We start from the raw sequence: 14,727 nt of genomic DNA, 5'->3' as shown, positions 1-14,727 counted from the left end.
TTTCATGATCTCCTTATATGGCTGTGAACGCAAGAGGAATGAGTCTGCCCTTTCTGTCGTTTCCCCAAGGTGTCTGCAGCATTGTGACGTATTTGTAGGCAGATCGTTGGAAGATTGACCATAAGAGACCACATTTACCACGTGTCCGCCCGGTGTCCTGCGCCGAAATTGGTGCGCAAAAGTCACCTGCCAGTATTTTTCCATGGGGCACAGAGAGAGAAGCAAGCTTCCATGAACTGCATGTCAATGAAGAGATATGTGAAAAAACACCTTGAGGATTGATTCCAAACAACGTTTGCCATGTTTCGGTCGATATTATGGAGTTAATCCGGAAAAAGTTTCAAGTTGTAGGTGACTGCATTTTCGGTTCGTTTCGGTAGCCAGGCGCAATGTAGAAAACGGAACGATTTCTCCTACACACAGACGCTTTCAGGAAACACTGCGCATTTGGTATGTGGCTGGGAGTCTCCTCATTGAAAACATCAGAAGCTCTTCAAAGGTAAATGATTTTATTTATTTGGTTATCTGGCTTTTGTGAAAATGTTGCGTGCTACATGCTACACAAAATGCTATGCTAGCTTTGCATACTCTTACACAAATTAGTCAATTTCTATGGTTCAAAAGCATATTTTGAAAATCTGAGATGACAGTGTTGTTAAGAAAAGGCTAAGCTTGAGAGCAAACGCATTATTTTAATTTTATTTGCGATTTTCAGAAATCGTTAACGTTGCGTTATGCTAATGAGCCTGAGGCTTTAGTCACGATCCCGGATCCGGGATGGGGAGTTCCAAGAGGTTTTAAGACTTGATTTTCCCTTACGAAAAATGTATCAACCCCTACAAAATTGTCCATTAATTATAATAATTTACATTTCCTGTTGCTACAGGATTAATTTCCTGCTGTAGCAAACTGGCTCAAAATAAGACCTGCATCTGTACATAGAATAGCAGGCTAAAATACATAGTAGCACACTGTAGGTTTAATCCTAAACCCATCTCCTTCTCCTGTTGTTTCTGTCTGATCAACCTCTCATCTCTTCTATGCTTGCTCTTCTATATTCTAACATAGGTCTGCGCCTATCTCCTTCACTGTCAATCTCCCTATATAATCTCCTGATAACCTTATCTCCTTCACTGTCAATCTCCCTATATAATCTCCTGATAACCTTATTTCCACTTCTATCTCTCCCTACCTTCTCAGAGGTAGCAATGCAGATGTTCCTCATACGGGCTTCCTGTTCAAAGGCCTCAATGCCCGTCTCTCCATAGTCTCCCTCTGATGCCACTGTGGACACGTAGGTCCAGTTGAACAGCCGTAGGATCTCTGCCATGGCCTTGGCCTGGTAGAAGTCAGGGGGCACCGTGCGAGCAAAGTAGTCATAGCGCGTCTTGTCGCTGAGCTTGGCGCTAGTGGAGGCATAGCTGATCTGAGGGATCTGGAAGAGGCGCAGCAGGTTGGCCACCTGGGAGAGAGAGGCAAACAGACATGAGACACAGATGCAAATCCACACACACAGTTGTGCAAGTTTATACACAGTCAATAAACTGCGGACTCATCCATTAGTGATGGACATAAGGGGTCTAGGTTCTATATGATGTTCACTTTTTTTCTGGTCACGTTCTCCTGATTAGGATTTTACACACACACACACACACACACACACACACACACACACACACACACACACACACACACACACACACACACACACACACACACACACACACACACACACACACACACACACACACACACACACACACACACACACACACACACACACACACACACACACACACACACACACACACACACACACACACACACTGTGACACACTGACAGGCCAAACAAAAACAAAGACTGTCAACCCGGAGAAAACAAAGTGTAATTGTTTGTGGTGAAAAACAAGTGATGAGGGATAACAATGCCTATCAGAGAGAGGAGGAGAGTGGACTGAGGTCAGAATACACTGATCTCTCCCCTCAGAGTGAGGGAGTGACAGCTTTTAATACAAAGAGAGAGGTGGAGAGGAAGAGAAAGAGAGAGAGATTGACTAAAAAAAGAGAGACAGAAAAACAGAGACAGAGTTGTAGAGATGAGGGATTTGGGTCTGATAGAGTAGAGGAGCACTGTGGAGAGGAGAGGGCAGGGGAGGAGAGGGGGAGAGGAGAGGGAGTAGAGGAGAGGAGAGTGGGGGAAGGGAGGAGAGTGGGGTGAGGGGAGAAGAGGAGGGGGGAGGAGAGGGGGGGTAGAGGAGAGGAGAGGAGAGTGGGGGGAGGGGAGGAGAGGGGGAGAGGAGAGGATGCTTTGTGCAGTCACAGAAGAAGAGGAGGAGATGTTATGCTAAATTATGCAAATCACCTTACTCTGTCACAATACCATACCACTGGAGCTGTGTGAATGTATTTGTGCGTGTGTGTGTGTGTGTTTGTGTGTGTGTGTGTGTGTGTGGGTGTGTTTCTGTGTGTGTGTTACCTGTATAGACACACTGCTATAGGATCCTCCTATAACTCCAGCAATGGCCAGGGGAATGTCTTCCTGTAGAGCGTAGGATCCATCAGGACAGATAAACTCTGTATCGTCCACCTTGGTCAGAGATGCACGCACAAACTCCAGCGCCTGGGAAGCACACACACACATACTCAATAAACACTTATTTGAAGACTGTAAATGTAATATTGCCAGTGTTTTCTATGAGATACAATTAGGCTTACCTTGATATTTATTTAAAGGGCAAGCTTATTATGCCATTTGTATAATTTTTCTACAGCAAAAGCTTAAAAAGCAGGAAGAAATCAAATGTGTGTGTGCTTATGTGTGTATGTGTGTGAGTGCTCACCAACCTGTTCCAGTGCGTATGTATCTCTAGAACAGGTGTCCAGTATGTGAACTCCCAGACTGACTCCAGGCAGTAGAGTAGGATCAGAGTTGATCCTGTCTATAGCAAACAGCATGGCCTCCAACCTCTGGATCCCTCTGTCCTCGTTCACCCTCCCGCACTCCTCTATCCCTCCCCCCTTCTCATGGACTGGGAACAGCCCCCCCAAGACCAGGTCTCCCTCGATCCGGATCTCTCGACGGGGGTGAGGGGGGTCCACCCCCAGAGACACTAGCACACACCGACACAACACAGCTATGAGGACTGTAGAGATGCGGGATAACATAGTGGAGAGGAGAGGAGAGGAGAGGAGAGGAGAGGAGAGGAGAGGAGAGGAGAGGAGAGGAGAGGAGAGGAGAGGAGAGGAGAGGAGAGGTGATGAGTAAGGTTAAGGGTTTGGAGTGAGGGGTTAGAGGTCAAGAGTATGGGTCAGGGGTGAGGGTTCAAAGGTAAAGGGGTGAAGAGTCAAGGTGAAGTAGTTGTGAAGTGCGGTCACAGTAGCTGCTGGTCTGTTTGTGGTCCATCGAATGGTCAAGGAGAGTTCAACTGGACCACACATGAAGGAGCACACGGTCTAGACATCAGACCTTCTAGAGGAGAGGAGAGGAGAGGAGAGGAGAGAGAAAGAGGAGGGGGGGGTGCAGAACAACAAGAGATAAGGCTAAACAACTCATCTCAAAGCAGCTCTATGTATCTACTGTACAAGTGACAAACTCCATGTATTGTGCTGACCTCAAATATGTTAGAGTTATGTTCGAGTTTTCTGAGAGTTATGGGAGACTTTTGGGGTATTGTTAACAAGAGCTGACAGTAATGTCTACTTCACAGCCAGTCAGACCATGACTAAAAGGATAGGAGACGGTTTGGAGAATGCCTCTCTCGCTCTCTCTCTCGCTCTCCCTCTCTCCCTCTCTCTCTCATCCTCTTTCTATCTCCCCCCTCTCTCAGCTTCTTTCCCAAATCTCTCTCTACTGCAGCAAACTCTATTACTCTTCTCCCTGCGCAATGCTGTGTGTGCCTGCGTGTGCGTGCATGTGTGTAGGTGTATGTGTGTAGGTGTATGTGTTTAGGTGTATGTGTATGTGTGTAGGTGTTTGTGTATGTGTGTAGGTGTATGTGTATAGGTGCATGTGTTCAGGTGTATGTGTTCAGGTGTATGTGTTCAGGTGTATGTGTGTATGTATAGTTGCATGTGTTCAGCTGTATGTGTTCAGGTGTATGTGTTCAGGTGTATGTGTGTATGTATAGGTGCATGTGTTCAGGTGTATGTGTATATGCGTAGGTGTATGTGCCTGTGGCTGTTTTAGGATAAGTCTGTTCAGATAGCTGATATAGAAGACCAGGGTTCTGATGCCACTGCTCTGGAACTCTTCCTGAATCTCTTCAATGTTCCTCACTCGCCCATGCCTTACACTCTGACTGTTTGTGTGTGCTCCCACATACCTGCCTCCACTGACGCAGACACAGCACATTTTTTCGTGAGACTGTGAGTGTGTGTGTGTCTGTGTGAGTGTGAGTACCCCAACTGATGCTAAGTCCTCAACTAAAGCTCCCTTTCTGTTTCCCTAAGCCCAGAACATGCCTATCTACCCAGCAGAACTAATACCAGTGCCTCTTCACAACCAACAATCTAATTCTATTCCACTGAACCCCCTGAAATAATGCCTTACAACACATATGTTCCAACAACACAACAGAGAGAGAGAGAGAGAGGGATAGAGATAGGGAGAGAGGTTCACTATGTATGATCTGAGTGCTGTCTTCTGTCCTATCAGTGTGTGTGTGTGTGTGTGTGTGTGTGTGTGTGTGTGTGTGTGTGTGTGTGTGTGTGTGTGTGTGTGTGTGTGTGTGTGTGTGTGTGTGTGTGTATTGTCATGACGTTGGCCTGGGGGAGGTTTATGACCCCCATAAATACCTTTCCCCTTTTTCCTCTCTCTACTCTACCGATGTGACTATTGAAAATCACTTTGTTAACATTGAGAGAGAGTCTGGTGACATCAAATGATGGGAAACGGAACCATATGTCGGTAATCCAACCAGTTGAAAATAAGCTTTGGGACTTAATCAGTTCAGTTCAGTTGACGTCTGAGACATGATTACTGATGATAGGACGACATAAACTGTATCTTGAAAGGTCTACACGTTATAGTTATCAGATTCACATGGAATTGTTGTGCAATTTAAATGTTTAAATATGAAACTATTTGTGAAATATTAAATGTAATTTAGATTCTTAATGAGAGAACAGTTTGTCATAGAGTCAACTCTGCCAACTCAGTGGCCCCGCCCATGTGAACAGACAGTGGTTGTAAACTCTGCCAACTCAGTGGCCCCGCCCATGTGAACAGACAGTGGTTGTAAACTCTGCCAACTCAGTGGCCCCGCCCATGTGAACAGACAGTGGTTGTAAACTCTGCCAACTCAGTGGCCCCGCCCATGTGAACAGACAGTGGTTGTAAACTCTGCCAAATCAGTGGCCCCGCCCATGTGAACAGACAGTGGTTGTAAACTATGAAACACGGCCCTCTCTCCCAATCCTATATAAGCCCCTTGATGAAAATGTAACTTCCTGTTCCAAGGACGAGTGGACTGGCAGTCCCCACATTGAAAGGACAAAGACGACCTACAGAACTAAGCCAACCTCAGCAAGAACCTGATGAAATTAGCATTGAATTTCAATGTGAAGGTGACGACCTACTCGCCAGAAGGATGAATTTCAACTTTACCAGCCAGAATATAGCATGAGCTTAAAGCATGGCAAGTTGGTATGAACTTTGAACTCTTATTCACTAACGAAGTGATACCTCCTCGCCGTTGTGTTAGCGCAGCAACTGCAAACGTGGGATAGGAAAGGATGGACACACACAACAATACTACAATGTATCAAGTTGGGGCAGCAGGGTTGCCTAGTGGTTAGAGCATTGGACTAGTAACCGAAAGGTTGCAAGTTCGAATCCCCGAGCTGACAAGGTACAAATCTGTCGTTCTGCCCCTGAACAGGCAGTTAACCCACTGTTCCTAGGCCGTCATTGAAAATAAGATTTTTTTCTTAACTGACTTGCCTAGTAAAATAAAGGTAAAATAAAAAAATAAAAAATTAAAAGTTTACCACCAGAGACATTCTTCAGAGGACCAGAGATCCATGCTGGACCACCCGGTCTCCCATCTACGAACAATCTACCGAAGCGCAGTTCAGAGTAAATATGTATTTGCATTCTCGTTTTTCAAATGGGTGGTAATTTAGAATGCATAAGATACTGTATTTACGATAGCATAGCTGCCTACGGCCTGATAGAGACATAGTTTCTCCCTTTGTTCCTCAGTCTTCCCGCTCTTTCATTCAAACCCAACCCCTTTTTAAAGTTTTCTTTATGACATCATTTGTAATCAATGTATGATCAATTCTGTGTAGAGGTAATTCTGTGTGATTATTTAGGTATTTAGTAAATAAATAATTAAACCAAATGTTGTATTGCTGATTAAACTTGTTAGCCAGGGTTTGTGAAGATAACCAAGAATTTACAACGTTCAGATGAGACTAAACAAGGTGACGATTAAATATTGAATGCTATTGATGTAAAAGACTACTAGGTCTTTAAGAGGTTATTCGGAAGATAACAGCTCTATAAACATTATTTTGTGGTGCGACCGACTTTCTAGTTAATTATTTACCTGATTAGCTTAATCAGGTAGTATTAATTACAGAGAAATTATTTTATAGAATAGCATGTCATATCACTTAATCCGGTATAGCCAAAGACACGACAGTATGTATGTGTGTCAGCATGTAGGCGGATGAAAGATTCTCTGAGATGCAGTCAGCTCTGAGCTCAGATACTCCAATAGGCTGTTGCTGTGTATACACTCTAGTCTGTTACTAATTCTGCTATGTTTAACACAATGTACTCCTACTATAGTATACTGTAGGTAGTCCCAAACAGTAGGTTCATTACTGTAGGTTGTCTCATCAATGGGGTTATTCTGCAGCTAATTAGGAGTTTATCCCCCACTAGGTTCTGTACTTGTGAAAGATTCAAGCGATCTCTTCCAAGATGACATCACGCAACAAGGAAAAGTGTGTGTGTGTTCGTGTGTGTGATTCAAGAACAGTGAAAATTAACAGGATTATTCTTGCAGGGGCGAAAACATGCCCTGAGTTAACTTTACGATCAGTCTCCCACCCAACCCCCCTATAGACTGTTAACTCCTATAAACTTCCCACTCTACAGAAGAGAATACTGTCCTGAGAGAGAACTCACCACCCCTTCTTTCTTTCTCTCTCTCTCTCTCTCTCTCTCTCTCTCTCTCTCTCTCTCTCTCCCCTCTTTCCCCCTCCCTCTCTCCCTCTTTCCCCCTCCCTCTCTCCCTCTTCCCCCCCCTCTCTCTCTCTCTATCTCTCTCTTTATGTCACAGCCCTGCACCACAACTTGGTTGACCAGCGTTTTGATGAGCACCATGTTTTCTTTTGTCTCCTCTATCACTCCTCTTCTACCTCCTCTTTTTTTCCTTTCCTACTCTGCTGCCTCTTTCCTTTCTACTCTCTCTTCTATCTCTTCTTTTCCATCTGCTGTCCGGTTTGACTCTCAGTCTCTGGAGAGAAAGACCACATAGAGAACAGATATAGCCCATTGTGGTCTTTTTCGTGTACGTATGTGTTTTCGGTGCAGATAGCGTTGGAGACTAGCAGCCGTTCACCCAGGGTCTTTCTTTAACACCATGCTGTAATCTAATTGGCAGCTCATAAAATTCATGTTCAACGGATGAGTCAAATAATAATATCTTAAAACATTCCTATACTACACGCACATACAAAAATACACACATCACACGCATACATACATTACGCACATACACACATCACACACACCACATTCTTACACTAGCCAGCTCTTGGTTGGCTTATGATGACATGTATCTGATAAATAATGTTGTGCTGTAATATGTTCCATTGAGAATGTAGGTTATGGTGTCTGAATGGTTATGGTTGGCTTTTCTAGGGAGTTTTTCCTAGCCACCGTGCTTCTACACCTGCATTGCTTGCTGTTTGGGGTTTTAGGCTGGGTTTCTGTACAGCACTTTGAGATATCAGCTGATGTACGAAGGGCTATATAAATAAATTTGATTTGATTTGATTTGAAAACCACACCATAACATTCCCCCTAAATCGTGCAGTATCTTACCTGACAAGAACCAGGCAAGACAAAGAGCTTCTGGGTCATGGTGCATAGCTACATCACCAGAGAAACCTAGAGAGAGGTAGAGATAGAGAATGGGTCAGCAAACAAACAAGGTTTAGGGACACGCACGTGCCGATGCCCACGCCCACACCGTCCAGTTAGTCTTGGTTACATGGTTCACAAATTGGACAAGGAGAAAAAGAGGGAAGAGACAAAAGGAAAATGAATGAACGGTAAAGACGGAGGGTAGCAGATCTCTACCCTGTTGTAGCCTGTTAGCGTGTGACCAATCATGACCTGAACTTACAGCCCAAAGGTCACCTGCTACATCATCTTTCACTGTCCTCCCCTTTCCCTATCTCTACGCTCTTTCTTTCTCCTCCTGCTCACCCCCTCTCTCCTATCTATCCCCTCTGTCCTTTCCTCCTTAAGCTGTGACTATGTTACACACACAGGACAATAGATATTCCATTCTTGTCAAATGTGTGCTCTGCTCACACCTACAGTACTTGCAATGCGTAAAACTCTTAAGCCCAGCACAGCGCAGGGGACACCAAGGGACACGAGCGCAACTAAAACATGTATTTAGTTTATAATCAGCTTCACACTGCACTTGCAGAGAACTGAACAAAATGTGGAACCAGTTTTTCTCTCCCATCCCTCTCCAACAGGCAGGGTTGTTGATAATGACACACACCCTGCAGAGAGAGGACATGCAGGGTCGATGGACCACAGTAATCACCCCTCTAAACTGTGTGTGTGTGTTTATCTGTATCTCTTGTCTGTCCAAAAGCTCCACCATTGGTGTGAGAGAGATACAGACCTCCCATTACAGGGTCACACACGAGCAGAGCCCTTTTCTGTTTCCCTTACTTTCTGTGTGGATCTCTCTATACTTGACTCTGTCTCTCTCTCTCTTTCTCACTCCATCTCTCTATGAAGCATATACATAAACGGTGCACACCATGCAGGATTTTCCACAGAAAACATTAAGATGCCATGCCTGCTTGTGTGCGCGTGTGTATGTGTGCGTGGGTAAGCATGTGTGTAAGTTTGGTTTTCCAGAAACACTCCTCGCACTCCTACCTATGTGTTGGGTAAGATGGACAGTTCATTTGTTATTTACAGAGTGTGTTTTAGGGTAGGAAGAATTGTTGTTTCATATAAATAGAGAGGTACAACTAAACACACACCAGCACCATACACACAGATGATTCAACAAAACACTGGTCTAAACACTACAAAAATTACTAGGAAAATATTATGTACAGAGGCCCATTATCAGCAACCATCACTCCTGTGTTCCAATAGCAAGTTGTGTTAGCTAATCCAAGTTTATAATTTTAAAAGGCTAATGTATCATTAGAAAACCCTTTTGCAATTATGAAAGCACAGCTGAAAACTGTTGTCCTAATTAAAGAAGCAATACAACTGGCATTCTTTAGACTAGTTGAGTATCTGGAGAATCAGCATTTGTAGGTTTGATTACAGGCTCAAAATGGCCAGAAACAAAGTATTTTCTTCTGAAACTCATCAGTCTATTCTTGTTCTGAGAAATGATTGCCAAGAAACTGAAGATCTGGTACAACTCTGTATACTACTCCCTTAACAGAACAGTGCAAACTGCTTTTCTTTCAAAAAGGACATTTCTAAGTGACTCCAAACTATTGAGTTACACCCCCTCTTTGCACTCAAAACAGCTTCAATTTGTCGGGGCATGGACTCTACAAGATGTCAAAGGCGTTCCACAGAGATGTGGGCCCATGTTGACTCCAATGCTTCCCACGGTTGTGTCAAGTTGGCTGGATGTTCTTTGGGTGGTGGACCATTCTTGATACACACAGGAAACTGCTGAGCATAAAACAACCAACAGCGTTGCAGTTCTTGACACACTCAAATGGGCGCACCTGGCAACTACTGCCATACCCTGTTCAAAGGCACTTACATCTTTTGTCTTGCCCATTCACTCTCTGATGGCACAGGTACACAATCCATGCCTCAATTGTCTCAATGCTTAAAAATCCATCTTTAACCTGTCTCCTCCCCATAAACTACAATGATTGAAGTGGATTTAACAGGTAACATCAATAAGTGACCATACCTTTCACCTGGATTCACCTGGTTAGTCTAGCTCATAGAAAAAGCAGGTGTTACTAATCTTTTGTACATTCCACACCATCCTGTCCTGTTCTGTCCTGTTCATTGATGTCAATGGGAGACTTGGGAGGAGGAATGGGAGGAAATGTGGGTTAAGTGCATGGATCACAAGTCAGAATACCGTCCTAACCATGTTGTGATTGCAAAAATCTGCCAGAAATGCATTAGTGTATCAAATAAAACGTTATTGGTCACATACACGCGTTTAGCAGATGTTATTGCGGGTGCAGCGAAATGCTTGTGTCTCTAGCTCCAACAGTGCAGTACTATCTAACAAGTAATAGCTAACAATTTCACAACACATACCCAATACACAAAAATGTAAGTAAAGGAATGGAATTAAGCAGATATAAATATATGGACAAGCAATGTCAGAGCGGAATGGAGTTAAAGTTACTAGTCTTCCATTTATTAAAGTGGCCAGTGATTTCAAGTCCATGTATATAGGCAGCTGCCTCTAATGTGCTAGTGATGGCTATTTAACAGTCTGATGGCCTGATTTTCAGTCTCTCTGTCCCAGCTTTGATGCACAAGTACTGACCACGCCTTCTGGATGATAGCGGGGTGAACAGAGAGTGGCTCGGGTGGTTGTTGTCTTTGATGATCTGTTTGACCTTCCTGTGACATCGGGTGCTCTAGGCGTCCTGTAGGGCAGGTAATTTGGTGATGAATTGTGCAGACCGCACCACCCTCTGGAGATCCCTGCGGTTGCAGGCAGTGCAATTGCCGTACCAGCTCGACAGGATGCTCTCAATTGAGCATCTGTAAAAGTTTGTGAGGATTTTAGGTGCCAAACAAAATTTCTTCAGCCTCCTAAGTTTGAAGAGGCCCTGCTGCACCATCTTCAACACACTATCTGTGTGGGTGGACCATTTCAGTTTGTCAGTGATGTGTACACCGAGGAACTTAAGGCTTTCCTCCTTCTCCAGTGCGATCCCGTCGATGTGGATAGGGGGGGGGGGGATGCTCCCTCTGCTGCAAAGATCATTGTGTTGTTTCGGATCATGTCCAGGTGTGTCTGTTAAAATATGTGTTCTGTTTAGACTTTGGACAACCAAGTGAGGGTCTAGTATTTATTGAATAGATCTAATAAACAACAAGATGAAGGCAATGGTTCTACTTTTAGCAATAAATTAGCTTTTTTACATTTTTATTCCATTGTCTTCCAAGTGTTACTCAATTTCCTCCTTCAGTTTACTTCTCAATTCATGCACCTTGGTTGGAAAGCTTGGTAGCGGCAGTGATCCCTTCTCTTTGCAGCAGATCTGTTCAACTCAAGGCTGGCTGTTGCTTCAGACAATGAGAGATCTGACAGAGCTAGTGACTCGATGATAGATACTGCTGCTACCAATGCACTAGAGGTAGTATGGTATCAGATTAGTCTAATAAGGGTTAATACCTACAATGTGCATATTTTATCACCATTAATCCATCCTAGTCAATAATCAATCATGTGTTCTCTGGTCCTTCATGACCTGCTGACCCCTACACAGAGCAGGGCTAATTAGAGTGACGATCAGGCCTCACAGTCAGCGCCCTGCGGGTCACAGGTCATAGCCAGAGAATTAGAACTTATGGAATGGAATCAGCTCCAACATTCATGTGCCCAATGAAAGCCTGTTTAATGTTATGGTTGTTTTGAATGAGAATGTCTGTTCTATGATTAGTAATTATATGGTTGGGTAACAATGGATGCCAATGTGTACATAGTTATTTTTTTCTTCTCCATAATAGTTTAGCACCATAATGGGGTTACTGTGAATTTGACAGTAGCTTACAATCAGCTCAGTGGCAAGTAAAGTTCTGTATTTCATATTACAGTACACCTACTGTAATATAAATACGGTATCAAAACAAGTACTGCGTAATGACACAGTACATTACCGTAAAACTGAATTATGCTGTAAAAAAAGTAAATGCTACCATAATCAGAATGAATGAATGGATGAATGAAATTGAGGGGAGGTGTTTGTATTTCACATTATCTTACCGTAATTACAAGGATTTGTCACAAGGATTTGTCACGCCCTGACCTGACCTGAGCCTTTTAATGTCTCTATTTGGTTTGCACAGGGTGTGATTTGGGGTGGAAATTCTATGATTTGTTATCTATGATTTTGTATTTCTATGTTTTAGCCGGGTATGGTTCTCAATCAGGGTCAGCTGTCCAGTCAGGAGCCTCCAGAGATGGCCTCCATCCTAGGGCCCGCAGCGACGAGGGTACTCATCCCGGGGCCCCCAGCGACGAGCGTGTCCATCCCGGGGCCCTCAGCGACGAGCGTGTCCATCCCGGGGTCCCCAGTAACAATGGTGCCCAGTCCCCGCTCCACCTCTGGCTCACCCCACTTTGGTGATGCCTCTGGTGTGGGGAACCTCACCGCCGCCCCCAGACTGGGCATCCTCGTTGCGGCCCCGGACCATGACCCGTCTCTGTAGTAGCACTTTGCTTGATGCATAGTGAGGACACTGACTAGGTGAAGGGTTCACTCCTGGGGTGAGAGGGAGGGGTGCTGGCGGCTGGAGTGATCATTGTTGGCTATTACTCCAAGAAGAGTTGCCTGCTAGTGCCGCTGACTGTGTGTGTGTGTCCTGCATTTCTGCTAGGCTTAATGTGTCTCTGTAACATTCACACCACTCTGTCGAAGAAACAGAGTAACTACAAACCACTGCTGCTACATGTAGGTCACCACATAACAACACACAAACACACACACACACACAGACGCACGCACGCACACACACACACACATTGACATTACCCTTAGTATTTACTGTATCTATTTATTATAACCTGGGTGGTTTGAGCCCTGAATGTTGATGGCTGACATCCGTGGTATATCAGATCGTATACCAAGGGTATCACAAAACATTTATTTTTACTGTTCTAATTATGTTGGTAAATATTTTATAATAGCAATAAGGCATCTCAGGGGTTTGGGGTATATGGCAAATATACCCCGGCTAAGGGCTGTGTCCAGGCACTCCGCGTAGAAGGTACTGGCACTGACCTGTATATACTACCACTCCAGTACCCCTGCATATTGAATAAGGTACTGGCACTGACCTGTATATACTACCACTCCAGTACCCCTGTATATTGAATAAGGTACTGGCACTGACCTGTATATACTACCACTCCAGTACCCCTGCATATTGAATAAGGTACTGGCACTGACCTGTATATACTATATACTACCACTCCAGTACCCCTGTATATTGAATAAGGTACTGGCACTGACCTGTATATACTACCACTCCAGTACCCCTGTATATTGAATAAGGTACTGGCACTGACCTGTATATACTACCACTCCAGTACCCCTGCATATTGAATAAGGTACTGGCACTGACCTGTATATACTACCACTCCAGTACCCCTGTATATTGAATAAGGTACTGGCACTGACCTGTATATACTACCACTCCAGTACCCCTGCATATTGAATAAGGTACTGGCACTGACCTGTATATACTACCACTCCAGTACCCCTGCATATTGAATAAGGTACTGGCACTGACCTGTGAAGGGTTCCCTTCATCTAGTCAGTGTCCTCACTATGCATCAAGCAAAGTCACCTACATTGACGGGTCATAGTGGTGTATAGACACCCCAGCTTAAAATATACAGTCTGGGAATTCCACTGATTATTTATGTAGGCCTACTTTGTCTTGCACTTGTATTGGAAAAAACAATGTACTCATTGGCACCCACGTTCCCTAAGCGTATAATTACATCATAGAATAGACATTAATTTGAAACAACCATAACACTAAGCAGGCCTTTATTACAACACAATATTGGGTACATGGATGTTAGAGCTGATTCCATTCAATTAGTTCTAATTTTCTGGCTATGACCTGTGACCCGCAGGGCGCTGAATGTGCAGCCTGATCTTTACTATAACAAGCCCTGCTCTGTGTAGGGGTCAGCAAGGCGTTAAGGACCACAGAACACATGATTGATTCTTGATTAGGATGGATCAATGGTGATGAATGATGCACATTATAACTCTTAACCCTTATTAGACTAATCTAATAACATATAACCTCTAGTGCAGTACAGGCAACTTTGATGGGGGTGGGCGCCACAAAACATCGGAACTCATTATGAGGGTCCGCAGATGCTCGCGGGTCTGCGTATACACATCCATACCCCCGCCCCCACCACACACACACACACATTGCGAGGAAAATATTTTAGTGGCTCCCCTCTTGACAGCGGAGATAATTTTATTTATTATTATAATTTTTTTAATTCTATGCAATTTTACACATTTTGCCTTGGGTTGTAGAGAACATGTTGCTATTTTAAAACAAGTTTACTGCAATTCTGTACATTTTGAAATGGGGCGGAGAGAAGATTCATCAATTGTATAATACATTTCATGCCATTCTTCTCATTTTGCTGTCGGCAGAGAGGAAAATTAGCTGTTTTACAGTATATTTCCTAAAATTCTACAACACATTTTGCCATAGGGTGGAGAGAAACGCTTGCAGTTTTTAATATGCAGTGC

General features: G+C 44.0%; 1 protein-coding gene across 2 annotated transcripts in view; it reads right to left on the bottom strand.

Moving 5' to 3' along the window:
• Nucleotides 1-14,727, bottom strand: part of LOC135524348 (metabotropic glutamate receptor 3-like) — a 54,615-nt gene that overhangs the window by 18,117 nt on the left and 21,771 nt on the right. Inside the window, exons 2-5 of one of the 2 annotated variants that reach the window (XM_064951803.1) lie at nucleotides 8,060-8,125; nucleotides 2,845-3,469; nucleotides 2,477-2,620; nucleotides 1,193-1,462 (exon numbers count right to left, since the gene is read on the bottom strand). In XM_064951803.1, the coding sequence (XP_064807875.1) occupies nucleotides 1,193-1,462; nucleotides 2,477-2,620; nucleotides 2,845-3,165 (735 nt within the window). In that variant the 5' untranslated portion in view covers nucleotides 3,166-3,469; nucleotides 8,060-8,125. The remainder of the gene's footprint in view (nucleotides 1-1,192; nucleotides 1,463-2,476; nucleotides 2,621-2,844; nucleotides 3,470-8,059; nucleotides 8,126-14,727) is intronic. The other variant, XM_064951804.1, reaches the window with a different exon arrangement.

The sequence above is a fragment of the Oncorhynchus masou genome, chromosome 31, assembly GCF_036934945.1.
Source record: "Oncorhynchus masou masou isolate Uvic2021 chromosome 31, UVic_Omas_1.1, whole genome shotgun sequence".
NCBI lineage: Eukaryota > Metazoa > Chordata > Actinopteri > Salmoniformes > Salmonidae > Oncorhynchus > Oncorhynchus masou.
Note: the sequence above shows the minus strand (reverse complement) of the source record. Positions and strands in the feature narration are given on the sequence as shown.